The 16,567-nt window shown below is 41.8% G+C and overlaps 1 protein-coding gene across 4 annotated transcripts in view; it reads left to right on the forward strand.

The window, feature by feature from the left end:
- cabin1 (calcineurin binding protein 1) overlaps positions 1–16,567 on the forward strand; it is a 220,037-nt gene that overhangs the window by 4,398 nt on the left and 199,072 nt on the right. For 3 of the 4 annotated variants that reach the window (XM_078421329.1, XM_078421331.1, XM_078421330.1), the window contains exons 2-5: positions 6,310–6,399; positions 7,076–7,189; positions 13,645–13,779; positions 14,333–14,513. In XM_078421329.1, the coding sequence (XP_078277455.1) occupies positions 6,310–6,399; positions 7,076–7,189; positions 13,645–13,779; positions 14,333–14,513 (520 nt within the window). Of the gene's footprint in view, positions 1–6,309; positions 6,400–7,073; positions 7,190–13,644; positions 13,780–14,332; positions 14,514–16,567 lie in introns of those variants that run through there. The other variant, XM_078421332.1, reaches the window with a different exon arrangement.

The following is a 16,567-nucleotide window of genomic DNA, read 5'->3' on the forward strand; positions in this document are numbered from 1 at the left end:
TGTTGATGTTAACATCTAGGTTGTTGTCTTGACAACATGGCACAAGGTTCTTGGTCTCTTTCTGAACTATTCTCTGAACTACTATCTACTTCTTTGATGGCCCTCAGATTATCCTTGATCGGACTTTGCTGGCTTTACCTTGCACTAAATGTTTTTCCCTTATCATGTGTCCATGCATTATAAATGGATCGATTGAAATCATGTATTATCTTTCTGCTGACTGGTTAGCATGCAACAAAAGCTTTTCAGTGTACCTTGGCACACGTGACAATAAACTAACAACTAAATTTTCTTGAAGTTCATATTGTTGTTGTTCTAATCGTCAACAGTGCTATTGTTAGCAAACCTAAGGACCGGATTGGCGTTGTACTTGGCCTCATGGTTAAGGGTATACAGGGAGTAGAGCAAGGGACGAGGCACACAACCCTGAGAGGCACCAGTGTTGAGGGTCAGGTTGGAGGAAATGTTGTAACCAATTCTAACCGACTGAAATTTGCTGGTCAGGAATTCTAGAAGCCAATTGCAGATGGAGGCCCCAAGGACAAAATCCAGATTTTTAGGGATGTGTTCATTTGGTAATATGCTGTTGAAGACTGAACTGTAGTAGAGTCATACAGTAGGTAAACAGGCCTTTTGGGCCAGCTTGTTCATGCCGACCAAAATGCCCTATTTATGCTAGTCCCATCTGCCTGCATTTGGCTCATATCCCTCTGAACATTTCCTATCCATGTACCTTTTCAATGAATAGCATACTGATAGAGATGTTCTTATCAAGATGATCCATAGCTGAATATAGTGCAAGGTGTAGGGCATTCTCCATAGACTTAATTTTCCAATACAATACTTATTTTCCTATATGCAAATTGCAGGATTTCTAGATTGTCTGCAAGATTGGATCAGATGTGCTCGTCATTAGTCTTTCAAAGCATTTCATTATGGTTAATGCTAGAGCTACTGTGTGGTACCAGTGGAGTGAAAATCTTAGATTACATTCTAACATTATTGCCCTTCTGCATTTGTAACTCATCCCAGAACTGTATACAACATTCTCCAATATATGTTTGTCCAATAGTCATGGCCTTGGGGGAATTGTTTCATTCAAAAGATGACATGTCCATAAATAGAGCATCTCTTTGACGTTGTGCTGATTAAAACGGTTTTGTCTCTGGAGTCTTTTTGGTCGTTGTTGTCTTGTTGATGCATCTAAGAACTATGTAACATACCCCAGAGTTGTGTTTGTCACTGGTCTGGTAAAGTGAGAACATAACACGAGTAGAAATATGAAGGTAGACACAAAATGCTGGAGTAACAGCGGGTCAGGCAATTCCTTCTCTCCCGAGATGCTGCCTGACCCGCTGAGTTACTCCAGCATTTTGTGTCTACCTTCGATTTTAACCAGCATCTGCAGTTTTTTTCCTACACGAGTAGAAATATCCTACCTGATCCAAAAAGCTCATCATTTGGGGCAGTACAGAGGCATAGATACTACCGTACAACGCTGGAGACCCAGGTTCAATCTTGGTCTCCAAATTTGAGGAAGGATATTCTTGCTATGGAGGGCGTGCAGCGTAGGTTCACTAGGTTAATTCCCGGAATGGCGGGACTGTCGTATGTTGAAAGGCTGGAGCGATTGGGCTTGTATACACTGGAATTTAGAAGGATGAGGGGGGATCTTATTGAAACATATAAGATAATTAGGGGATTGGACACATTAGAGGCAGGAAACATGTTCCCAATGTTGGGGGAGTCCAGAACAAGGGGCCACAGTTTAAGAATAAGGGGTAGGCCATTTAGAACGGAGATGAGGAAGAACTTTTTCAGTCAGAGAGTGGTGAAGGTGTGGAATTCTCTGCCTCAGAAGGCAGTGGAGGCCAGTTCGTTGGATGCTTTCAAGAGAGAGCTGGATAGAGCTCTTAAGGATAGCGGAGTGAGGGGGTATGGGGAGAAGGCAGGAACGGGGTACTGATTGAGAGTGATCAGCCATGATCGCATTGAATGGCGGTGCTGGCTCGAAGGGCTGAATGGCCTACTCCTGCACCTATTGTCTATTGTCTATTGTCTATCTTGGGTGCTGTGTGTGAAGTTTGCACATTCTCCCCCTGACCACTTCATTTCTCTGGATGCTCTGGTTTCTTCCCACATCCCAAAGACCTGTGGGTTGATAGTTAATTGGCCGCTGTAAATTACCCCCAATGTGTAAGTGAGTTGTACAATCTGGTGGGAGTTGATGGGGAAAGTGGCGAGAATACAAAAAGGGATTAATGTAAATGATGATTAGGATGCCATGGTTTCAGTAGGCTGATGGACCTGTTTCTCTGCTGTATCGCTGTCTAAATGATTCTTTGCAGGATTCATGTTTTTTCTCAAATTATATTTCTGGCATGATCTCTATTCCATGCTTTCTTGGATTCCAAAAGTGTAATGATCAGTCTTGAATGTACTCTTGAATGCTGAACAAGCTGACCCCCCCCCCCCAATCTAAGCTTGTCCCATTTGGCCCATATTCTTCTAAACCTTTCCTATCTGTACCAGACAATTCTATAGATTCACAAACCACTGATTGAATATATCCCCCTTGATCTCTGTTCTATATGTCCAATCCCTTATCCTAATGATATTTTACCCAATTCTCGATTCTCCTGCTATGAGGAGCACCCTCACAGCGGCCACCTTGTCCAGGGTCTTCATAATCTTGTATGTTTCACTATCACTTTCATTCTTCTAACCATTAAGGAATACAGGGGATTTGTATTGTAAGAAAATAACTGCAGATGCTGGTACAAATCAAAGGTATTTATTTCACAAAATGCTGGAGTAACTCAGCAGGTCAGGCAGCATCTCAGGAGAGAAGGAATAAAAACATAGAAACATAGAAAATAGGTGCAGGAGTAGGCCATTCGGCCCTTTGAGCCTGCACCGCCATTCAATATGATCATGGCTGATCATCCAGCTCAGTAACCTGTACCTGCCTTCTCTCCATACCCCCTGATCCCTTTAGCCACAAGGGCCACATCTAACTCCCTCTTAAATATAGCCAATGAACTGGCCTCAACTACCTTCTGTGGCAGAGAATTCCACAGACTCACCACTCTCTGCGTGAAGAAATGTTTTCTCATCTCAGTCCTAAAAGACTTCCCCCTTATCCTTAAGCTGTGACCCCAATCTTCCCGCGTCTAGCCTCTCCAACCCCTTAAGAATTTTATATGTTTCTATAAGATCCCCCCTCAGTCTTCTAAATTCCAACGAGTATAACCCTAGTCTATCCAGTCTTTCTTCATATGAAAGTCCTGCCATCCCAGGGATCAATCTGGTGAACCTTCTCTGTACTCCCTCTAAGGCTAGAATGTATTTCCTCAGATTAGGAGACCAAAACTGTATACAATAGAATGGGTGACGTTTCGGGTCGAGACCCTTCTTCAGACTGATGTCAGGGGTGGGACAAAGGAAGGATATAGGTGGAGACAGGAAGATAGAGGGAGAACTGGGAAGGGGGAGGGGGGGGGAAAGAGAGGGACAGAGGAACTATCTAAAGTTGGAGAGTTCAATGTTCATACCGCTGGGCTGCAAGCTGCCCAAGCGAAATATGAGGTGCTGTTCCTCCAATTTCCGGTGGGCTTCACTATGGCACTGGAGGAGGCCCATGACAGAATGGTCAGACTGGAAGGGGGAGTTGAAGTGCTCAGCCACCGGGAGATCAGGTTGGTTAAGGCGGACTGAGCGAAGGTGTTGAGCGAAACGATCGTCGAGCCTGCGATTGGTTTCGCCGATGTAAAGAAGTTGAGTTGAGCTAAACGATTTGTATGCAATCTTTCCTCGTAGGCCAATCAATGAATTCCAGAAATCAACTTGGTCCATTGCCTCCAAGTCACATGTGTCTTTCCTAGGATGAGAAGATTAATTCTCTATGTCGTAGTCCAGTTTTGGTTTCAGCAATGCCCTGTTTAAAACTCCTAATTCTTGTACTGTACTTCAGTCTCATTGCTATGTAGGTCAATGTGCTGTTCCATTTTCTAATTGCTTGTTGTACCTGCAAACTGACTTTGTGATTCACAAATGAGGATACTACAGTTTGGGCACCAGCATTTAACAGAAAAGTTGGAAAACCGGTGATAATTTTAAACAATTGGTTTAAGAGGGACTAAAGTAGTTGTGAAAGAAGTAATTACAAGGTCAGTAGGAATTGATTGAAACAAAAAAGGTCAGCAGCCATGTTGTTACATCTAGTTTAGTTTAGTGTCATGTGTAGTGCCGAGGTGCAGTGAAAAGCTTTTGTTGCGCGCTATCCAGTCAGCAGAAAGACTATACATGATTACAATCAAGTCGTCCACAGTGTACGTATTCAAGATAAAGGGAATAATGTTTAGTGCAATATGAAGTCCGGTAAAGTTTGATTAAAAGATAGTCCGAGGGTCTCTGATGAGGTAGATGGTAGCTCAGGACCAATGTCTAGTTGGTGATAGGAAGATCAGATGGCTGATAACAACTGGGAAGAAACTGTCCTTGAATCTATAGGCATGCATTTTCACAATTCTGTACTTCTTGCCTGATGGAAGAGGGGGTGTCTGGGGTGAGACTCATCCTTGATTATGCTGGTGGCGTTGCTGTGTAGTGAAATGTAGATGGAGTCAATGGAAGGGAGGTTGGTTTGTTTAATGACCTGGGCTGCATCCACAATTCTTCTGCTATTTATTGCGGTCTTGGATAAAGCTATTCCCAAACCATGCTGTGATGCACCCCAATAAAATGCTTGCTGCGGTGCATCTATAGAAGTTGGTGAGAGTTGTTGGGTATATATGGTGAACTTCCTAAGCCTTCCATGGAAGCAGAGGAGTTGGTGTGCTTTCTTGGCCATTGCTTCGATATGGGTGGTCCAAAGGTTGCTGATGATATTTACTCATTGGAACTTGAAGCTTCCAACAATCTGTACTTCGGCACCGTCAATGTATGTGTACCGCTTCACTTCCTAAAGTCGATCACTATTTCCTCTTTTTTGTTTGCTGACATGGATAGAAAGGTTGTTGTCTTGACGCCAGGTTATGAGGTTCTCAATCCCCTTTATGTTGTCTCGTCATTATTTGATATCCGGCCCACCACGATGGCGTTGTCTGCGAATTTGTAAGTTGATTTATATTTGTACTTGGCTGCACAGTCAAGACACAAGCACTGTGTTGTATAAAGAGTAAAGACAGGGGCTGAGAATGCATCCTCGTCTAGCACCAGTGTTGAAGATTGTCATAGAGGATGATTTGTCACCTATCCTCACTGGTTGTGGTCTGTTGGTGAGGAAGTTGAGGATCCAGTTGCAGAAATGAGTGCTGACCAAGTTCCACTAGTTTGGAGATCTGCTTGGATGGGAAAGTATGTAATAGAACATTAGGTAATAGTAGAGATTCGAGGAACTGCAGAGCTGGAATCTTGATTAAAACACAAAGTGCTGGAGTAGCTTAGTGGGTTAGGCAGCATCTCTGGAGTACATGGATAGGGAATGTTTCAAGTTGGGATCCATCTTCAGACGGAGTAGGAAGGGGTGGGGAATGAGTGTATGGAGTAGAGTCTGATGAAGGTTACTGACCCAGAAAATTGCCTCCAACATCCTCCATAGATGCTGCCTGACCCTCTGAGTTACTTTTTACTTAAATTATAGTGCATATGCAGGGTTGTACTTGTTATAGTGATAGCTGATGCAAGTTACTTACTCACAGTGATCATTGCTGTCTGGTAGACTATAAGTATTGTGCCAGGTCTAATGTCTTGATTTTTGAATTCCACATTCCACAATTGACCAAGGGCCTTCATGCTGGCATATTAAAAGCAATGATAAAGGTGATGGTAAATTTCATCATCAAAAACCTTTATCGTCTACCCCTTTCACCTACTTCCTTTCTCCTCGTCCATCCGCTCATCTCTGACCCGACCCTACTCCAAATCCCCCATTTTCCTCTGCTGTTTCATACCACCTACTATCCCTTTCTCAGCTTCTACATTTCACATTCCACATTTGCACCCTTGGTTACTCTTCACCCATCTGTCAATCATCCCTCCCGGCATGAATTCACTTATCATTTTTGCCGGACCATGACCCTCGCCTATCTCTCGAGGCTTTCTCTCGGCTCCATCAATATGAAAAGGATCCTGATCTGAACCATTGTCTGTCCATTTCCCTCCACAGATGCCTGCTGGGTTCCTCCAGCACTTTATTTTTCGCTCAAGGTTCTAACATCTGCAGTCTATTGTGTGTCAGGATCTAGATACATATATTTGTTTGAAGTGCGTTGAGCTTAGTTAATTGTTTTGCGTTTGCTTCTTTAGATTCGTATTGCAGCTTTAAATGACACCACAGTGGTGGAAGACTATGAGGAATCTTTCAAGAGCCACAAAACTCAAACCAAAGAAGCTCAGGTTTGTATTATCTAATGTTTGCACTTGTATTGGGGTTATTAACTTCTTGAAATTTTTATTTCATTTGTAAAGTTCTATCCTACACACTGAAAAGTCCATAGTCTGTAGGATAGAACTAGTGTATGGGTGGTCACTTGTTGATTCCATGTTGTATCTCTAAACTAAAGGAAGATAAAATGATTCTAAAATATCATTTGCTCCATCCACCTAGTGGTCATTCTGTGAAACATGAACTCAGTCTACAACAGATTCTATCCTTTATAACCGAAATCCGTTATATTTTTGTCTTTGCACTATATATAATCGTGCAAAGACAAAAGCAACATCCCAAGTTTATGCAGTTGGGAGCTTATTTGGAGGATGTAGTGTTTAATAGCGTGATGGTTGTAGGAAAGAAGTTGCTCCTGGGTGTTACAGTTTTCAGAATCTAATGCCTTCTTCCTGATCGCAGGAGTAAAATGAATGTGGGGCCAGAGTGATATAGGTCTCTGACGATGTTGGTTGCCGTTTTGGGGCAACGATTCCTATAGATCCCTTCGATGGTGGGTAGGTTAGTTTGATAAATATCTTAAGCAGCTTATTTTGTTTGTCTGCTGGAGACATGTAAGACATGCTAGATACGTTCATTGGAGGCTGATCTACAAATTCTAACCAGTGTTTTTTTAAATCAATATAGGAAGCAGAAGCATTTTCTCTGTACCACAAAGCATTAGATTTACAAAAACATGATCGCTATGAAGAATCTACAAAGGCTTACCATGAGCTATTGAATACTCAGCTGTTGAAAGAGGTAAGCATTAGAAAACTATTAGAAGGATCCCATTGCAATGTATTTGTAATTAATAAAAAAATATTTAAGAACTATTTTGTAAGGCTAGGTGAATTCGAAAAGTGTCCTTTTAGTGCTGCACCAGTCATTTTTTAAATCATGAATGGAAATTAATTTTGATTCCTTTGCAAGTATTTCTTTTTAGTGTTTTTTTGTGTATTCCATTGATGCATGTTCTTCGATTGTTTGTGTTCCTTAGATTTTTTAGTGGATTGAATTTATTATTGATTACTGATTTAGTTTTTTTTTGTTGCACTATTCTTTTAAGTTGTGTCCAGACAAACATGCACTCTGACTTTTAAAAACTCCTCGTACCATACCATCTTATGCTCAGTCATAATCAGAATCAGCAATTGGATACAAATTTAATAACTGAAATTATTTCACTATGTCTAATTTTAAATGTAATTGCACAAACCAGTGGTTTAATATCCATAATAAGGAAGCAGGAAAGAACCCAGATTTATGGATTATGGAGTATTATAATCAATATTATGGAGTAATAAACTAAGGATTTTATTGATGGGAAATTTTAAGGATTTTAGCAATTGACATTTTTACTGAGTTAAGTTAAATTTTGAACTCAGCATTTAACTTTGATTGTGTTTCTTTCAAGGTATTAGTCAATAGTAAACAAGCTGTTTGCTTGGGACAGTTGTCCAGTGAATTAATGGCCAGCGAATGCTGGTTATTGATAATTACTGTCAGTAAGAACTGATTTAGGTTTGTGGATTTTCATCTTGTACAGATAGAAGCTTTAGCGAGTACATGAAGTACTTCTTAACAGCGTACAAAACTTGAGATTTTGAGCAGGGGGAAATAGGTGCTGTTTTACTTTGTTTAGTGCTTCAATCCAAGAAAAAGGCATGACAAAGAGTCTTGAAGCCATAGAGGACAACCAAAGGTTCAGGAAGTTGTATCAGCTGGAGCTTGAACAGCAGTTACTGCAGCTCATCCATAAAGCTGAATACTGTTATCAATAGCATGTTCCAAGAGGCTACTCTGCAGCTTGAGTACAGGTGGGGAGGAAGTGATTGACTGTCAGGCAAAGTAGACTAAAACAATCCAGGGCATGGTGTATTTGATTCTGAACAGAGGTGAGGTGCAGAGTAATCAGAGCAATGATCTGAGCAATGTGGGTGGTTCAGCCATATCGGAACAAGAGGCAGGTCACAGGATTGATAGTTGGATATGATTCTGTTCCAAACATCGCTAGGTTTTTGGTAGTGGCTTAGGACTGGACAGGTGCAAAAGTTACACCTTTGCTGAAAAAAAGGGATAAAACAAATAATTATACACTTACCAGTTTTGCTTTGTCATGGCAAGTTCTCAAAACAATAATAAGAATCAAAATTAACAGTCACTTGGACAAGAATGAATTGACGAGAGGAACCCATTTATTCATGGTGAATAATGTCAAATTTTTGAAAACGTAGTAGGAGGAATCGATGAGGGAAACGATAGATAGGTTAATTGGCTGGGTAAATGTAAAAATTGTCCCTAGTGGGTGTAGGATAGTGTTAATGTACGGGGATCACTGGGCGGCATGGACTTGGTGGGCCGAAAAGGCCTGTTTCCGGCTGTATATATATGATATGATATGATATGATATGGACTTCCAAAGTACATTTGATAGAATGCCAGGAGTTAGAAGAGATTATAACAACATGGGTAGAAAATTGGTTAAATACCTTGGTAGTTAAACACTTTTCCAGACTAGAGGAAAGTATGCACGACAGTTCCCCTGGGATTCATACTAGGACTATAGTTTTTCTCGGTGTATATTATTGATTTGGATTAGGAGGTCCAAGATGCAACTTCCAACTTTACAGAGGGCATGAAACTTTTAATGCTGAGAAATGTGAAGTGTTGCATTTTGCGAGGAAGGATGAGTAGAGACGATATGAACTAGAGAACACAATTGTAAAAGGGGCACAGGAACAATTTGGGAGGTACATATGGATAGTTAGTTGAATTAGTTAATTGAGGCAGACCTTAAACACTACGAATTGGCAACAACACTCCCTCCTTACTGACCAATAGCACAGGGACACCTGAAGGCTGCATGCTCATTTTCACCTGCTCTATTCTCTCTATAACCATGACCGTGTAGCTAGACATTGCTTCAACACAATTTTAACATCAGATGACGATATCACTGTTATTGGATGAATATTGGGTAACGGTGAGTCAGAGTGCAGGAGGGGTATTGATAATCTGATATGGTGCCAAAATAACCATCGTGCGCTCAACATTAGCAACACCAAAGACATGATTGTTGATTTCATGAAGGGAAAGCCGAGGATCCATGAATCTGTCTTCATCAGACAGATGGATTCATGGAGATAATCAACAGCTTTAAGCCTCTGGGCATGCACATCTCTGTCCTGGGACTAGTACATTGATGTAATCACAATGAAAGCTCATCAACGCCTCTACTTTCTCAGATGATTGAGTAGATTTGGCATGTCGTTGAATCCTCTTATTGAACATACAGATGTACGGTGGAGAGCATCCTAACTGGTTGCATCACAGCCTGGCTTGGTAACTTGAATGCCCAAGAATAAAGAAGGCTGCAGAAAGTGGTGAATATTCCCTGACCATCATGGGTATTGACCAACCCACCATTGAAGCATCTACAGGAAATGCTGCCTCAAGAAGGCAGAAAATATCAAAGATTCACACCACCCTGGCCACACTCTTACCTCACTTCTACCATCAGCAAGCAGATACTGAAGTCAGAGAACCTTTATCTTCAGGTTCAAGAACTGCTTCTTATCATCCATCTGGCTCTTGAACCACACTGCACAAGCTTAACTTGAACCCTACTTCAGCAATGAACTACTATGGATTTTGTAGAAGATTGTACTATGTACTCTAGCTTTTACTATTATGGTGTACCTGATATAACTGATCATTTATTGTACATTTGTTGTTTTCTGTTAATATGCCTGTAAAGCTACAGCAAATTAGAATGCAATTGTTCTGTTCCCAGTGCATATGACAATTAAACACTCTTGACTTTTGAAAATGGTAAATATATATATTTGAGGTCCTGGGTTTTAGAAATGAGAATGAAAAGGCAAGAGGTACGAAGTTGTGATGACATTTTATTTTAAAAGCAAAAGCTGGTTGGGCTCCATTGGAGTATCGTCTCCGGTTCTGCACATTACACTTAAGAAAAGAATTTAAGGCTTTAGAAAGGCACAAAAAAGATTTACTAACGCCCACTTGCCCAACTGATCTAGATCCAGCCGTAAAATTTCATAGCCATCTTTGCTGATCTGAACTGATGTACAGCACTTTGGTCATTGTGGGTTGTTTTTAAATGTGCTATACAAATAAAATTGACTTGACTTGACTTGCTATCTATAATACCACCTACTTTTGTGTCAGCTACAAATTTGTACATTCTCATCCAATTTGTCGGCATAAACTGCAAAGTACAATGGGCCCAGCATCGATCTGTGAGGCACACCACTAGTCATAGGCCTCCAGTCTGCAAAATAGCCTTCCACCATCACCCTCTGCTTCCTTCCATGAAGCCAATTTTCTATCCAGTAGGTTGGCTCTCCCTGAATCCTAGACAATCTAATCTTCCAGAACAACATACCATGAGGATCCTTATCAAATGCCTTGTTGCAATCCATATAGGCAACGTCTACAGCTCTGCCCTCATCAACCTTTTTGGTTACATCTTCAAAAATCTCAATCAGATTCCTGCTCCATGCCTCCTTAGCTTTACCTGCTCCATGCTTCCTTAGTCTTGGCCAGAATCTCAATTTCTCTTGTTATACAAGCTTCCTTGTGCCAACCTGCCTTGCCCTTAACTCTAACAGAAACATGCATGCCCTGAACTTTAGTCATCACACTTTTAAAGGCATCCCACTTTTCAGATGTTCCTTTGCCTGCTAACAACCTACTCCAATCAATTTGTGAGTTCCTGTCTAATGCCATCAAAATTGGTGTTGCCACAGTTCAGAATTATACTTCGCGAGCCCACCTTGTCTTCATTCATAACTGTATTATTAAAGCTAATAGAACCGTGATCACTGGTCCTAAAGGCTCACCCATAATCAAATCAGTCACTGACTCTTTGCAATTTTCACAGAATAGATCAAGCTTTGCCCTCTCCCATGTAGGGCCCTCTACATATTGCCAGAGGAAACATTCATGAACACATTTGACAGTATGAACCTTTTGCACTAGGACAATCTACATTGGGAAAGTTAAAATCCCCTACTATGACAACCCTATTAGTCATGCAGCTGCTTGCAATCTTCTGGCATATTTGCTCTTCTAATTTCTATTGACTATTTGGGTTTCCAGTACACTGCCCGCAAGGTGATCATCCCCTTTTTTATTTCTCAGCTCCAACCACGTTGCCTCACTGGACTAACATCGGTAATATTATCTCAGACCACTGCCATGACATTCTCACTGATCAATAAATCAACACCCCTTCCCCTTCTACCTCTTCCCTATCTTTTTAAGAGAACATTAAGCTGCCAGTCATGTCCCTCTCTTAGCCAGGTTTCAATAATGGCTGCAAATCCCAGTCGCATATACTTATTCACGCCCTGAGTCCGTCTGCCTTAACCATCAGGCCTTTCGCATTAAAAATAGATGCAGTTCATTCCAAGTCCTTCCCCGCTCCCTGGTGTGATCCTGCCTATTCTGTTCACTGAAGTTTCTTTCATCACCACCCATACTGACTTCCAGCCTCTCGCATGGCCCAGTCCTGCATTGGATCCCACCCCCTGCCAATCTGGTTTAAACCCACCTGTGTAGCATCAGCGATCCTGCCTGCCAGGCCTGCCAGGATATTGGTTCCCCTCCTGTTCAGGTCCAACCCATCTCTCTTCTGCAGGTCACCTTTGTCTCAGTAGACATCCCAATGGTCCTAAAATCTGAATCCCTGCCCACTGCCTTAACCCCTCAGCCATACATTTATCTGTCCTGTCTTCGTGTTCCTATCCTGACCAGTACATGGCACTGGGTGTAATCCTGAGAACACTAAACTGGAGGTCCTGCTTGTCAGCCTTTTAGCCTGAACCATGATTTCTGGTTGGAGAACATTCGGGTTGACTTCTTTGGCACGCATTCCTCCGCAGACTTACTGATAAAGTCAGTTACAGCAGTGGCATAGTCATTTAGGTTGGCTGCAGAGTCATTGAATATGGACCTATTCACCCACTCAAAGCAGTCGCGAAGGATCTCATCTGTTTCCTTAGACTAACACTTTATGACCTTGCGTACCAGTCCCTCACGCTTCAGTTTCTAATTGTAAACGGGGAATAGGAGCACAGTCATGTCAGATTTTCCAAAATGCAGACTGGGATGGAGCGGTAGGTATCTTTGATGGTTGTGTAGCAGTGGTCAAGGATATAGGAACTTCTGGTGGGACAGGAGATGTGCTAATAGTGTTTTGGTAGTACATTGAGTTTGGTCAAATTAACATCCCACGCAATGATGAATAAGGTCATGGTGGTATCTGTACAGGATTTCAATTATACTTTATTGTCGCATGTACCTAGATACAATAACATTTCTTTCTTGCATGCAGTTCAGAAAAAAAACCTTGCTATACATAGGCACAATCATACTCCAGTACAAGAGTGTAGGTATAGTAGATTACACTTACGCAGTGCACGAGTTGCTACATTTCCGGCGCCATCTTATATCCTTCAAGTTCGAAGATGTTTAAAATGTTAAGAGTCTTAACTTGGGCATAAAGACCCTTTGTTCTGGTGTTGGCACTGGGTTGAAGTTGCAGGGTTGGCCTCGTCAGGCAATATTATTGAATCCTTCTACTGCATCTCCACTGCTTTGAGCCATTGCAGGCTGCATCCAATCCGTGCACTTGACCACTTGGTGCTGTGCCTGATCTAATCGAGCCCTAGGATGCTTCAGGGCCTCCAACGGCCCATTCCAGCACAACGATCTGGGTACTTCGACCCACAAACACGCCAGACATCACCTCACACAGCCACTGTTCATCCTCTGTGCCCCCGCAGCTGACCTCTGACCACCCAGAATGCCTCTGAGGGTGCGGGAGATGAGCCCCAGCCCACTCATTAACAGTGCCCCTTTTCTCTGCCTGCTGCTGCTGCCGTCTTCCCCCAGTGGTAATAGATTCACCTTGTGGGACCGAGAGCCTGTTACTTGGGCACCATCATGGAGAATGAATACTGCCTCTCCTCATATCTCTTCCATTGACTCTACATCAGTTTTTGTCCATTGCAGAGATCAGTAGATATTATTAAGCCAAGCCCGCTAATGAATCGGCTTTTGTTGTGAGCTAGTGAGAGTTTGGTATAACAAGTCATCTGGCTACTTGCTACTGGTCATCTATTGTAGATGCATACTTTGATGGAAAGTACACATTCTAATGTTATCCTAATTTGTTCCCTTAGGCTGTTCTATCAGGTGATGAGAATGAAGGTTTAAAGCATCCAGGATTAATGCTGAAGTATTCTACCTATAAAAACTTGGCCAGTTTGGCATCCCAAAAGGATGACCCGAGTACAGCAATGGAATTTTATCTTGAGGTAAAGAACAAAACTTAATAATGCAAAAAAATCTATAAGTGTGAGGAAATTGATTCAAATGCGAAACAAACTTTTTTGACATTGCCAAAAGTAAATTGATGGTGGTTCAATTTCTTTTTGCCAACTATCTTGACTGCTTTGGTGCCTGCTTTCCAAAAAACATTCTCACAGCCCCTCAGTGCCAATTGTGATGCTACCTTCAATTTATAGTAAGGGCCCTCACAAGTGTAATATCATTTATACTGCTCTTTACACCTGCTCTGCTAGAGACCCCATGCATTCTCCTTCTCTTCCTTTCTTCTCCCCATGTGCTCTGCTGCATGTGCAATATTTTTCATGTCTGCTTTCTGAGCAGAATATTTTATAGGAGTGGTGTGGAACTGCAACATGTTGGCACTCCATTTGGACCAGACCGTTTTCCTCGATGGGATGATATTCCTACCAATTTGATAAAGATTCATCTACCGAGCAGTTTAACTGCTCATTTGTGGGTACTTCAGCATTTCTATTGTTGAACTTGCCTATCATTATTTCTATTGATTCTCCTACACAGGCTGTAATGTTGGATTCTACTGACGTAAATCTCTGGTATAAAATAGGAAGAGTGGCATTGAAATTGATTCGAGTTCCACTGGCTCGCCATGCTTTTGAAGAAGGACTGAAGTGTAATGCTGATCATTGGCCATGCCTGGACAATCTTATCACTGTACTATACACACTTAGTGATTACACCAGTAAGTTGAAACTTCTCAAGTTCGTAGAATTTTTTAGTTTACCGGTTGTCCTTTATGCAATTAGATTGATATTTAAAGTACTTCTGACTGGCCTCGCACAATGAGCAGAGGGGTGGGGGTGGGGGGGGGGGGGAAGCATACCCAAAATTTGTCTGCGGTTGCATCAAGCTGTGTGCAGAACCAAAGTTTGAAAACACCAAGTGTCACTATGTGCTGAGATTTTACCAGTCCTCGGTGTTGCGAAGGATGGGGCTAACCTTTTTGTTGCTCAGTGTCCCTTTCAGTTGGATCTTGTTGCTATAGAAAAACACCTCTGACCACTTCCATTAGTCAGCGATCAGTATAGAAAGTCCTGCTAGCACTCGAGAGAACAATATGATGGATTCCATAGGATGGTTTCCTGAACAGACTGTCAAAATTGTTTGCCTCATCACCAGAACCAAGTGGTGTTGATGCATTGTAAGAAAGTGCATTGAATTGATGGTATGATGAATACAGAGAAAGATGACGGCACGGTAGCGCAGCGGTAGAGTTGCTGCTTTACAGCGAATGCAGCGCCGGAGACTCAGGTTCGATCCTGACTACGGGTACTGCACTGTAAGGAGTTTGTACGTTCTCCCCGTGACCTGCGTGGGTTTTCTCCGAGATCTTCGGTTTCCTCCCACACTCCAAAGACGTACAGGTATGTAGGTTAATTGGCTGGGTAAATGTAAAAATTGTCCCTAGTGGGTGTAGGATAGTGTTAATGTACGGGGATCACTGGGCGGCACGGACTTGGTGAGCCGAAAATGCCTGTTTCCGGCTGTATATATATGATATGATATGATATGACGAGCGATTGTATTTACTGTACATATTATGAAGAAAATATACTTTTGAACTACAAAAACGGCAGGATTCTATGGTCTCTCTTATATGTTGGAAATGATGGAAATGATTGTTCCCCCCCCCCCCCCCTCTGTTTGGCACGGCACACAGATCTCCTCTGCTCAAAGATTTCTCCTTGGTAATAAGCCAATGTGGCCTGCGACTAACCCGGCAATGGTGTGCACTCACCTTGAGCCCAGCATCTCAGTGCAGAGCGGCAACACTACTCATCCTAGCCAACCCAACACCAGCCCTCACAGGCAGCTTTTGTGTATTACTTCAGTCCTTTGCTTCACATTGAGCCAAGTGGCAATGAACCAGCTTCCAGCATCTGCAATCGCTTGTGTCTTCACATGACAATGAGACCACCGTTTTCATTGTTGCAGATATATTGCAACAATGCAATTGTTGCATTGTGAAGGATACAGATTTACACCAGCTCCCTCGCACAGCAGCACACAAAATCAGTGGATGACTGTTTTAGGACCAAGATCTATTGGCTAAGCAGGATTCCAGTGCATCTCCACAATTTTATTAGAATAGATCCAAATCTAAAATGGACACAGATAACATTTGCTGGTAATTATCATCTAATGATGGTCTCAAGTAATGCTTTTTACTCAGTTGGAAAAATTCTCTGTTTAATAATAACCCATTGTCATTTTTAAAAGCGTAGGTTAGATTTTCACTCAGGCTTTTTCTCAAGAGTAAACCCAATCTGATCAACCTCGTAAATTCTTTCTGCTGTGCCTTGTTTTTATGATGATCTCTGCATTGTTTTTATAAAGACTACATGCAGAATGGCAAGTATGATCCAATCAAAGTTCAATATAGATGTAGTGTAAATTTCTTATTTTCCATTTTTAATGTTTTGTAAGAATTTGCAATTGGAATGGTATTTAATTTTTTTAAATTAGAAAAACCATGTAGTAATATGGAGCAAAATAGTGGGAATGTGTTCATTTTGAAAAAGAGTTTGAAAAATTGCAATTATGCATTGTGCATTGTTGAGCAGCTAATGCAAGGATGCTGGAATTTGATGGTTTGGGAATCGTGAGTTTGGTAGACGCAGAGCCATTTGGATAGAAAGTTTGATGATGAACTTAAAGATCAGAGTCCCTGTATTTCTTCATGAGCTGCACACTGGCAGTGTAGTGAGAAGAGGTCCTTGCGCTACTTTAGTTATA

This window comes from Rhinoraja longicauda, chromosome 25 (assembly GCF_053455715.1).
Source record: "Rhinoraja longicauda isolate Sanriku21f chromosome 25, sRhiLon1.1, whole genome shotgun sequence".
NCBI classification, from domain to species: domain Eukaryota; kingdom Metazoa; phylum Chordata; class Chondrichthyes; order Rajiformes; family Arhynchobatidae; genus Rhinoraja; species Rhinoraja longicauda.